The sequence below is a fragment of the Maylandia zebra genome, linkage group LG16 (genome assembly GCF_041146795.1).
Source record: "Maylandia zebra isolate NMK-2024a linkage group LG16, Mzebra_GT3a, whole genome shotgun sequence".
NCBI lineage: Eukaryota > Metazoa > Chordata > Actinopteri > Cichliformes > Cichlidae > Maylandia > Maylandia zebra.
In genome coordinates this window covers 32,020,384-32,033,019 of record NC_135182.1, presented here as the reverse complement: position 1 = coordinate 32,033,019, position 12,636 = coordinate 32,020,384, and the positions used below count along the sequence as shown (strand labels likewise).

The 12,636-nt window shown below is 40.4% G+C and overlaps 1 protein-coding gene across 1 annotated transcript in view; it reads right to left on the bottom strand.

Moving 5' to 3' along the window:
• The window catches only part of calcrla (calcitonin receptor-like a), a 29,496-nt gene that overhangs the window by 11,388 nt on the left and 5,472 nt on the right, over positions 1-12,636 (bottom strand). Inside the window, exons 2-5 of the mRNA XM_004559169.4 lie at positions 2,044-2,152; positions 1,362-1,515; positions 1,133-1,243; positions 252-364 (exon numbers count right to left, since the gene is read on the bottom strand). Of these exons, the coding sequence (XP_004559226.1) occupies positions 252-364; positions 1,133-1,243; positions 1,362-1,515; positions 2,044-2,118 (453 nt within the window). The 5' untranslated portion in view covers positions 2,119-2,152. The remainder of the gene's footprint in view (positions 1-251; positions 365-1,132; positions 1,244-1,361; positions 1,516-2,043; positions 2,153-12,636) is intronic.

The following is a 12,636-nucleotide window of genomic DNA, read 5'->3' as shown; positions in this document are numbered from 1 at the left end:
AGTACAGTGCAATTATAATATAGTTTCTCCTTGTGTCCAAAAAAAAAAAAGGGGGGGGGGGGGGGGGGGGAAATTGGGCCAAAGCAGAACAAATTCCAGCCTGTATTTGGTCACCAAGCAGACATGCTGTGGTGTTCAGAGCGTGCAGAGCCCCTCACAACCACATCACATGGCCATCAAAGCCATACTTTTCCTATTGTTGATTATCTAACATTTAAACTCAGTCCTACCTACTGCCATTTTCAACCTACCATTCTGCCTTCTACAGTGTGCTCATTGCAGCGGGTGTAGTTGGTCCATGTCCTGTTGCTCTCCGGATGCAGAAACCATTGACCACTGTCAGTGCAAATCTTTGTGACCATCTCTGCAGAACAAAAAGTGGTAAATAATTTAAATGTATTATTCTGATTTTTCCAGTAGAAGGTAGAGGCAGATGAAAAAGAAAAACACCATTATGGATGGAGCTAATGAAAACGTCAATTAGAAGAATGAAATCTAATTATAAGCCTGCACATCCTGTTGACGGTTGCGGTTGACTGAATGTGGTTAAGAAGTCCCCGGACGCTTAAATCAAATTTACTGTAATAAACAGTGATGTATTTACACCACTCCATACACGCATAAGTTAATAATCACACACACAAAAACCCTGCCTCATTAACAGAAGGAGCTGAAGTCAGTGATTTAATACACATTTAATACACTAAAAATTACAAATCCTGTGTTAATACTGAGAACAGAGCTTTTCTGCTTCATGGCCATTTGCTGTAATTGGTATTTACATTCAGTGTGTGAGCATAGTGTGAGGTATAGTCTTTGCTTTTTTCACTTAGAAAGATTCAAGCTAAAAGGTGAAGCAAATTTATACATGAAGAACAGTCATTAATCATGAAGAGCTCCCCTCAGCCTGCGAAATCTGTTACATAATACCTTTTGTGGTTCTGGAGAGCTTTAACCTTGGTGATATAATAAGTGTTATCTTGGTTTGGGCTTTTGTTTTTTTACTAAAGGCCTTCAAAGTTATGAATGAGGACCTGAAAGCCACAACAAGGAATAATCATCAGAGTAAGTTGTCATCTGTAAATCTGCAGGTGGATGAAGAAAATTGGCTGCTAGAAGCTGCAGATCTCACCTGATGGATCAAAATCCTGGAAGTAGTCCGGGCAGTGCTGCTCGGATGTAACTCCTGCTTTGGTGTCATCCCAGCAAAGCCAGCCATCCCACGTGCGATTGCACACAGGTTCTAAAAACACAGACATCATTTTAAGAGCTTTTTTGCTCTTCACTTTGGAACATTCCAAACTAAGAATTAAGGAATAGATTAGGGTTCTCTTAACCAATTTCAATCAAGACAGCTTTACCTTGTCTGCTGTGGGTATTTTCTTTCATTAACTTTTGATAGCACTCAAACTGGGCTGTGACTATCTTGTTCCTGGTGACCGTAATGTCATTGTAGACACTGGTTGAAGCCTGCTGCTGGGTTTCATTGATCGCCAGACTTGCCTTCACCATAAACTACAAGACAGGTGAGAAAAAATAGAAATCCACTCATTTTTTTAAGCTTTACAAAGTAGAATGAGAGATATGTTATGGTACAGTGCAACAGAAACCAAGTAAAAGAAACAAGTGTATAAATTCTCGCTCAGTGAGAGGGTACAAAAAGTACTGTTGGTTATGTTTAAAATGAGTAAAGATGTCTCTGAGCCATCTTTGGTTATGTACTTGTGAACCCTCTGGTGATGCATTAGTCTAAAACAGTCAACACATACTACCAAATGCAGGAAAAGGGAGTCATACTTAGTGATTCATTAAAGTCAGTTGCGCTGCATGGAAACTATGACATCTATGCCTTAGTATTGGTGCACAGATGTGTCCAAACACCAACCTGAAGCTGCATTTTTTGTCCTTTAAAGGATAACATCAAACATAAACAGCCTAGCAGTACATAACTCTCTGAGGTAGAATTAAAGGTGGTTGCTGTATTTATGAAATTTAGATCAGTAAGAACTAAACTGTGTCTTGTGTGCATTTTGGCTGACCTACCGCTGCTGGATTACACAGCAGTATAAGCGCTACCATCCAAATCTGTCCAAAGCCATCCAACTTCCTGTCAGCCATTTCAGAGCTGGACGATGATTTACAAACTGCAGACCTGCAATGGAAAGCAAATAATTAAACATTAACATTAGATAATCATTAAAATGTAATAAAATGTCCTCATAAAAAAGGCCCTTCTTATATATAAGATGACACTGGAATGACACTGAATAGTCTAAGTGGATAAGAGTGAGTTGACCTTTGCTAAATGTTCATTAAGTTTCTGTTTTTCCAGTTCAGGACATCAGCTGAGTTAGAAAATTTACTGAATCATTAAATACAACAAATTTATTCTGTGACCAAAAGAAACTTTGTAACAAGAACTTGGCCGAATCAGTTTGTTTTAATACCGAGGATTAACTACAGCAAAGCACTGTACAGTATGTTCTCCCAATAAACAGCAATATAACGTGCCCTCACTCTCCATGTTAGGTCAGCTTGGAATTACAGGCTCCTGTGATGTAGCTTTTTGGCATAGTATTCAAGGGAACGCACAGCTGAAAAAATAAGCAGCTGTAATCAACCCAACAAAGCCGTATCAATCAAAGGAAGTGGTAAAAGTCTTGTAAGCACAGTACAGGCTTAAAATCTCCTGTTCCTACTTCCGTGTGTGTTTTGTAAGCCAAACTTCTTTTGGTTTGCAGTCCATCATAAATTCTGACAGCACTTATAAATCTGTTAGTGGGTGCAAGTTGCACCTCATCAAAGCAGAATCCCATAAGGTTGTTTGCAGCAAAGCTGCTGGCCACTGGGATTTCATGACAAGGCTGTGGAATAGCAGATGAGAGAAAATTCAAATAGAAGCATATCCCTCAGGTTCTACAGATTTGCTTTGCAAAACAGTGGGTTTACTAATGCTCGGGTAGCTTTAGATAGTTTAAGCGGCTTATGTTTGACTTGGAGTTAAACGTCTAAAACCTGTGATGCAAATGTACAAATATATCACAGCATGAGGAAGAAATGCTGTACTGGCACCAAGATAACCTGAGATAAGTTGTTACCATTGCTAACAATTCAAATCAATAGGTTCTTGTGGCAGTGAGGCTTTCGGTGGGTAACAAGCTTGAGAATGGGAGACAGAGAGAGAACCTGATCCCCAGGATAATGATATGGCATGCAGGAATAGGTTAGTGAAATTTAATAACATCCTTCATACCCTAAAGGAACTAGGTCACCTGTAGGTCACTTTTATTTGCAACATCTGAAGTCTGATTAAGTTTGCTGAAATGTTATGAAGCTGCAGACCAACCGGTGCTCTTCTCTTTAACCAGCAAACAAATCCACAATATCCCAAGCAGTAAAGCTCAGCTCCAGATAACTGGGACGATGTTGCTATTTGCATCTAGTGATGTAGTTAGAAGACCATCTCAACCATCACTGCATATATTACAGATGAATGTTTTTAACTTTCTGTGATCAATCGCATGCAGAACAGTCAGGCCTATGTTTAAACTTTTATTGTAGCACATGACATAATCATACCCCGCCTACCCCATTCTCCCTCCAAAGTTGCTTGTCTGCACTTTACATTCTCAAAAGTATCAGAAACAGGTGTGCAGGGTCGCTTTATGTGAACCAGAGCAGTGTTTCCCACAGACTCACATTCCGTTTGTGGGACACACCTATAATGAGTTGTAGACTAATTCCATTTATAAGTTTCTCTTTTGGAAACATTTTAATTACCAATTATACACTCAGCAATATAATCAGCTGCCTTTCCTGTGAGCATCGCATCTGGATGAAGAGCTGAAATATTCACTGCTTAGTTACTTGAACCTTACAGTCACAGAAAGAAGAAGAAGAAGAAAAGTGGGGGGAGCAGCACAGACATCAGTCAGTACATTAGAGAGAGATTTGACCCATTTCATTCTCACAGCTCTATCTGCAGCTCAGTCACAGAAGATGCTGATGCAGCGTCTCCTCAAGTCTGCTCACATTTAAAAGGAGGCAGAAGAGGGGTTTACTGAAAGTGTTTAACTCTTTGCAACCAATTTCACTCGAGTGACAGTCCAACCTCCAGCAACCTCTCACCAACCAGTTGTGGAATAGTCACTAGTGGGCAGCAGTTTCCAGGGTCTTTGACGGGTCTTTAGACCTGTGTGAATAAGGCTTTAGCAATTGATTCCACGGCGACTGCCAGCAACAACTTTTGGTCAAGTAATATTTATTTTTCTCTTGTAACTGGTAATTATGGTACCAGGTGGTTGCTAATCAGTCTCTGGGCCTGTGTTACTGAGTCTTTAGAAGAATGCCAAACTAGTTTCAATTCAGTTTTCTTTACATAGCATGAAATCACAACAACAGTGGCTTCAAGGCACTTTGCATTGTAAGGTAAAGACCCTACAATAATACAGAGAAAACCCCAACAATCAGACAACTCCATATGAGTAAGTGCTTTGGCGACAGTGGGAAGGAAAAACTCCATTTTAACAGGAGGAAACCTCTAGCAGAACCAGGCTCAGGGAGGTGACTGAAGCAGAAATACTTAATGCATCATGGGAATTCCCCAGCAGCCTACACCTATTGCAGCGTAACTAAGGGAGGACTCGTGGTCACCTGATCCAGCCTTAACCATATGCTTTACCAAAAAGAAAGTTTTAAGCCTAATCTTAAAAGTAGAGATAGTGTCGGTCTCCTGAATCCAAACTAGAAACTGGTTCCACAGAAGTAGGGCCTGAAAACCGAAGGCTCTGCCTCCCATTCTACTTTTAAATACTCTAGGAACAACAACAAGTAAGCCTGCAGAGCGAGAGCAAAGAGCTGTAATGGGGTGATATGGTTCTAGAAGATCATTAAGATCCATACGATACAATGGCTTATCAATACAATAAAAAAGATACAAATTCTCAGCTGTGATGATGTGTGAATAGAATAGTCCCCCTGGGATCCCCCTGCTTTCATATTGATATTTCACTGGCCAGTACACTACACCCATCAATCAGTATTCCAGAGAGAAAACTGACCCTGTTTATTCTCATAGTGGTTTTCACATTTGCCTAACAAGCAAAAGAGCCTTACTTCAATGCTGGAGGTAGACACAAATCCCTTTGGGGTTGGCTCAGAAAGGGCATCCCAGTGCAAAAACACTGCCAAATCAAACATGCAGGCAAGCCCGCAGTGGCGATACCCTTCTGAATAAGGAGCAGGTGAAAGTAGCTTTTATTCCCACACAGGTCCCCACACTGCTCAGTCACCAAAGGGACTGGCTGGCTCAGTGCTCCTCAAGTCTGCTCAGAGTTAAAACAGCATTAAGCTGAGACAGAGGAGGGACTTACTGAAAGTGGGATTGTAAAACATTATGGTGATGTGCAAATTAGAAACAGCCAGGAAAAGATCAGCTGCTCTGTCACGCTCGCACACAGTCAAACACACAGAAATGCACAAACACACACAGACACACAGCCCTACTCTGTCAAGAACCCCAGCTGTTTCTTGGCAAGTTTTTTTTAATATAAATACAGTGATACAGAGGATGCATCATTTCAGACAACCTGTGCGTGTGTGTGTGAGTGTGTGTGTGCACGCATGTGTGCGTGCATGTACGTTATTGTTTTAAACTGATAATATTGTACCATTTAACTAACAGTACATGTGGTGACTTTCCCGCATGTCACGGTGGAAATTTCACATTTAATATTCACTCTCAAGCCATAACACATAACAAATACCTTTTTATCAAAAGTAGTCTTAAACAAGCTATGACAAGACTTCATAGAAATCTCAGTGATGTCAGAAATTATGCTTACTTGTTGAAATGATTCTGAGAGAGAAAATGTTAATTATGTGTGCTCCAACACAACTAATAAATAAGCAATTGTGAGAAATATGCAACAATGCTACTGAACTTCTGCAGTAAACAGAAAACAGAGCATGATCCACCAGCAGTGCCACATACTGTGTGATCAGAACAGCTGTTCTGTGTAAGCCTACGTGCAGCTCTCACTGTGCTCCCATCACAGCCTGCTTTGTGGACATCATTTCACCTTCAGCTGGTTCAATCCTGTGTGGGGGTTTCTGGAGCAACTTTGGACAGCGGAAATTTTTATTATTGCATTTCCAAATAAAATTAATAAATTCATGACTAGGACAAAAACAAGTGCATTATGCTGCTAACACAACTTTGTGTGTGTTACACAGTGTTCTGTGTAAAATATGTAATACATTATGCACACAGCATGCAATTAATTAGAGTGAACGTGATGTCTTTGATATGCTGTTTAGCAACGGTGGTGATTCTTAAAGAAGAGCCAAAAAAAAAGCCAGGAATTGAATGGAATCCATGAAGTGATATTGATAATGGAATTGGAACCACTATTTCTTATTAATTCCCATCCCTAATTCTGTGCTTATACACACACAGTTTTACACAGACACAAAATAAGCTCTTGGTTAATTAAACAACCCGATCCATTTAACTGTGTACTTAACTACAGAGCCTTGCAGCTAAAACTGTTATTATACTACTAGTATAATAATACCAGTAGTGTCCCTGCTGTTAGCTACAGAGAAAAAAAGGATCCCTCTGATTATCTGCCACGTCTGTCACATAATCCTCTTGATGACTCTCTGTTACATAATCCTTGTGGTTTGTCTGTGTTTACATTCATGTACTTAACTTTTACTATGTCTCTATGTCCTATTAATGCTGCTATTATGGAGGTAATGAGAGCTCAACAGCTGTAGCAGCGGGCTGGCGTTATCGTGACACAGTCCAGGACAGCACTCAGACTTCCCACAAGTCTTTTTAAAGAAAGAATTGTTTTTAGAGTTCTTAAGAAAATGAAAACTTCTCGCTTTTACTTCATCCTAAGACTGAATACTTTTTTTGTTTTCCATATTCGTGTAGATACAAACAAAATGGAAAATTTTGGACATTTGATTTGCAACTATTTCGCAAACTTCATAAACATGTTTCGGCTAATTGCAGCTCAAAACCAGGAGAGCAGCCTCCACAGAGGCACAGCACTTGATTATTGATCTGTTTGGGTCAACTTTATCCAACAGCAGACCAGTGCAAACTGTAGGTGGTCCACTATTATCTGTAGTACCTCAGAGTGTTTCACTGAAGTGGTTAGTCATGTACACTTTACACAAGAGATGACATCACCTACTATATCTGCAAGCAGAAAGTTACCCAGAAAAAACAGCCTATGTATAACATCTGCCGTCTTCTCACCCAGTGCCAGAGCCCAGCCTGCACTTATCAACTCCCACTGTCCCTGCAGAGATGTTATGCTGCACTGTAAACATCCTTTTGTACTCACAGGATGTTTGGCGCCCTGCACACCAAGTTCCATCAAGTTCGGCTCAGTGGCATTCGGAGAACCTTTAGGCTGGTAAAGGCCAGTAACTGCATTACCGTCTCAATCTATAGCATGGATATGGGATTAAACGGAGCGGGAAGCAGGTACTGGGAGCCAATTAAACCTCTGCTTGCAAAAGATGGCACCAAGATTTATTCCTGTTCTGTCTACGGCAAATTTGATTTAAAAAAAAGACGCAATTATGAAACAATTCTTCTTCAAACAATATTTGCACTAGTAGCTGACCATATTTTAAACAATAGTAAGTGAATCAGAGAAAAGAATAATCCATCACAAAAATATTATGTAAAGTGATCAGTTTTACTCTCTGCTGAAAGATAAGCAAAGAAGTGCAAAATGAAAAGATAAATGATGATAATGATGCTGTGCTGTTACACTGCAATGTTTGCAAAACACTGTTATCGGCCTTTGAGAGCTTCGCACAAATCTGGTCACTGGGGTATAGAGGTCTTGAGTGTCCTATGCTTGCTCTGTAAACAAGAGATGAGACAAGATAAACAGCAGAGTTGTGCCTTCTGGAACTAATTCCATATCAGTCATGCCATCATTTACCATGTCAGTACACACAGAGTCAGGGAAGATTTGGTGTGTGGACACACGTTTCAAGCACAGATTCAGTAGTCAATAGCCTATAGTACCAAACGGCCTGGTCGTTTGGTACCATGCCACAAGCTCGGGTGTGAAATGTATGGTTTGCAGGGTTTCTATCATCATTTTTTTTAGCGTTTTTATCATTAACTCGGTTTCCCTGGGTCTTTTCCCGTGTGTTTTTTGAATTTGAAATTCAGTGCACGGCTTTTGTTTAAAAACATGAAGGACTCTCTATTTAAGACCTGAAAACAGGTTGTAGCAAGTACAGAAATAAAAATGATTCTTTTGGTGAGAGCAAACCACTCTCTCTCTAGACACTCATTATCATAGTCTGTATTACAGCAGCACATGTCCTTGGTCTGTGCCTTCATAAGCCAGCGTACACATTTGTTGAGAAAATGAGTACTTCAAGTGCAGTACATCATTCCAAACGAACAACTAGCATACAATTACATACAATAAGAATTACTCATTATGACTGACAATTACTTATAACCCTTCTTTTATCATGTTTGTGCACACTTTGCAGCCACAATCTTCATTTCCTCCGACACAAAATGGATTATTTAAACAGAGCCGTTCTGACAAGGAAGACTTAATGTGTTCAAGGAGTAATGGAAGCGATCCTACCTGCTTGGTTTTACACCGTTTTACTGCATTATCGCAGGCTGATTATTATTTTAGAGGACAGAGGAGGGTCTGTGAAAGAGGAAATGCTAAGAAAGGAAAAATCTGCATGCCTTTAAATGATGCTGACCACGAATATACGGGAAACAAGAGTGACAAACCCAAAAAACACGAGGATGTGAGAACACGGTTCCTCTGAGAGCTTCCCTTCTGATTAACAGGGCCAAATTTAGCTGTTGGATGTTTTCCACAGGATCAGCTGTACGTGTAGCTTTTATCCATGTGAGTGAACATGCCTGAATAGGAGTTCAGCCTTACAGCAACTGATCTTACCAAGCCTGGGACATGAGAGCAGACTTCCCAGTTGCCAGGGGCATCACCAGATGTCTGGAAAAACAACAGTATTCCCACACTAATGTGAAGGAGGAGTCCTCTTTGTTGCATGAAAAGACTGCTGCAAATCTCCTTCCACCCACCCCGACTAAAGCAATGCAATATTCTTTGCATTAACAGGGCAGGAGGGGGGCTGTGTTCTTGTGGTTTTGAAATAGACAGCAACTCAGATACCAAAACATTCATGTCATTTCATTCACACCCTCACAAGCATGCCAGTGTCCTTAAGGCAAGCACGTGGATCTATTTATGACGGCGGTGTTGAAAAGAGTGAATTCTAAAACTCATCTCCACAACTAAGGAAGGACAGGCTTATGGTTGGATGATGCCAGATGTTGTACAGCAATTAGGGAAGTGTGAAGACTCCGAGCCTGCATAGGGAAATGCATGTGCAACTAAACATCTTGGGGAATTATGACTGTTCAAGGAATTTGAAAGTATGTGTCCTTCTGTTATACCACTATCACTTTGGGGGAGACTATGGCATTGTTATGTTTTTGACAGCAACAGCTGAGCCGGGAACTGTAGGAAAGCATTTACGGGAATGTCATATAGCAAATGGTCTGAGGTCAGGGATTAAACCATGAACTTGCTGCTCAGTGCATCTGGGCCCATGTGTTATGCATCCCAACCATTCTGTTATTGCCACATATAGATACACCTAGTACTTCTGCAGTTTTGCAAAGCAGTAGGGCGATCGTGGCTGAAGAGTTGGGAGTTCGCCTTGTAATCGGAAGGTTGCCGGTTCGAGCCCCGGCTTGGACAGTCTTGGTCATTGTGTCCTTGGGCAAGACACTTCACCCGTTGCCTACTGGTGGTGGTCAGAGGGCCCGGTGGCACCAGTGTCCGGCAGCCTTGCCTCTGTCAGTGCGCCCCAGGGTTGCTGTGGCTACAATGTAGCTACCATCACCAGTGTGTGAATGGGTGGATGACTGGATATGTAAAGCGCTTTGGGGTCTTTAAGGACTAGTAAAGCGCTTTAATAATACGGGCCATTTGCCATTTTACTCTTGGCTACGTTCAGAGGATTACAGGATTTTTCTGTCAGACTTGGATGTTTGCAGTTTTTCGGATGAGCATAGGTGAATCTTTATGAAGTATTGTTTAGTGTTGGTGTTTCTTTGTCTGCTAAGGGAGGTGAAACTAGTTGAAAATACATTCTTGGCATGTGACATAACCTTTAGTGGTGATGATAAAGTTTATGTTAGAAATATTAATAGTCACACAAAGAATACACACAAACATCACAAAAACGCACTTAAACGAAAAGAAAAGTAAAAGGTTACGTGTGACATTTTTTGTTCTGAATGTCAAGTATGTGTTGGCTTTAAAAGAGTCCTGCAAGCAGAGTTTTGAGGCATAGTTCTAATTATGCCAAGTATTCAGTGCCTGTGTGCAGCAGCTGAGCTTTTCCCCTTTGTTCCTACCCTGTAATCAGCTCCTGTCACCCCAAATTTATTGTTGTAACTATGCTAATAAACTATCAAACTGTATAAATGACTTAAAAAAAAAAAAACTTATGAGTGGGCCAATTACATCAGTAAAATGCTGCTTATGTGCCAGTGATTCAGTATGAATTGAATATTTCAAACACAGGTGAAGGTTTTCTGAAAATTGATTCATTGTATTTTCAAACCTTTTAAATCACAAAGTGACTTAACAACTGAGAAAGCAGGAGTCAACACAGAGGATTCAATTCAATTCACAGCAACTGCCACCTCAAGGACATTTTATCATTAGTTACAGACCTAAAATATTAAACCAAAGCATTCAAGAACCAGGTTAATGTCACAGCACACCACTGTGACCCCTGTGTGACCCTCTCAGGTGTTGCCTGGGTTTAATTGCTGATTGGCTACTCCTGATGAAGTGTGGTGTATGGAGGGCTGAGGCTTTATGCTCACTGGGCTGTAAGTGTTTTAGCCAAGCCTATCAAGTAATTTGAAACAAAAAGGAATGTTTCTTAAAACTCTGATATCAGTCTCCACATCATGTTGTGGGTTTTGAGCCGGGTCGCAACTCATGTAGACAGCACAGCAATACTTTCACACAGTAGCCTTCTTTGAACCCTTTAAAAATACAGCTGAGTACTGTACTACAACTACTACTTAGAACTATTAAATGTTTTCTGTGTGGACAACATAAAATACTAGATTTTTTTTTTTTTTTTTAAAACACAGATGAGACATGGCCTAACCCGTTAGTGATCTTTGGAGTTACGCTCTAGGGAGGTTACTGATAGGTGATGAAAGAAAAGGGGGGAAAAAAATGGTGACCGTCTTGCTCTGGAGGACCTTTTGCTAGTGTGGTTTGGATCTGCTTGTCCTTTTGAGGTGAGCATCACTGTGTATCATCTTTAGATGACATATGTGGTCTCATTGAGGATGACGTTTGCCCCATCCATAGAATCAGCAGTATTAATACATCAAATGAAATGTTTCTTTCTGAAAAAAATGATGTCCCATCACTTCAACAGAGTTCCAGAAACCTAAAGACTCAAATCCAAGGACTGCCCAATCTATTCTGGCAACACAGTTTTCTTTATTTGCTCAAATAGCAGTATCTTTTAGCCATGTTACATTGTAGCGGTTTTAACCTGTCCCCTGTCTTCACTAAGCTAATCTAACCATCTACATATATTTCTTACAGTTCTACTAATCCTTCTAATCCAGTTCTGCATACAAAAACAATCACATTTCTTTCCAAAACTCTGAGATTTAAAAAAGAAATGATGAACACGATGCAGCATGCCAACAGACAAGCGTTGAATTGCTGAAGAGATAATACTGGATTTTACTCAAAATGTGAAACTGAATTCATTTCATTAGCGTGTCCTCATTAATCTTGACAACAACAAAAAATAACAAACACCAAGGCTGTCTTCAGTTACCTTTGCATACTAAAGGTCTTAGCATAGGTAAAGGATCCTGTTCCAGAGGCCACTGGTCTGCGCAAAGGAAAAAATAGTACAAATACCTAGATAAAAATACTCTGGTTAAAAATAAATCAGGCTCCGTCTTGCACTGCATCCATATAGCTGCTCTTGCAGTTGCGATGTAAATGTTTTGAAGTAGCTATACAACCACATGGATAACCTCCTGAGCATGCCCAGTGTGTAACCTGGTGCATACAGCACAGGCTGGTGGGAATGTGTGGTTAATTTCACCCGTTTTCTCCACTGCATAGAGCCACATTTTTACAGGTCACTCGACTTTCTTTGTAAAGTGCTTTAAATGCACTGACAGCTTGACAGATTTATACAATAGCTTAAACTTCCTCAGCAGAATTGTTCCCGCATTTCTGGGTGACATTTCTACATCCTAACAAGCTGCTGCTTTTCACCAAATTTATTTCCATAACTGTTTGTTTAGGGGATTCTTGGTCATTAAAATGGCAACCAGCAGAGGATTTTCAGGCCAAACACTGCCTTTGAATCAGTGTTTATGTGTTCTCCCAGTTTCTTTCTTTCTTTCTTTCTTCATTTCTGTGGATTTTATCAATGAAGCCTCCACTCACTTATTGGCTGTTTTTCTTTGTACTGTTGAAATATTATAAACCCAGAAAAATGTCCTTTGGGATCTCTCTCCAAGCGAGTCAAGCACCA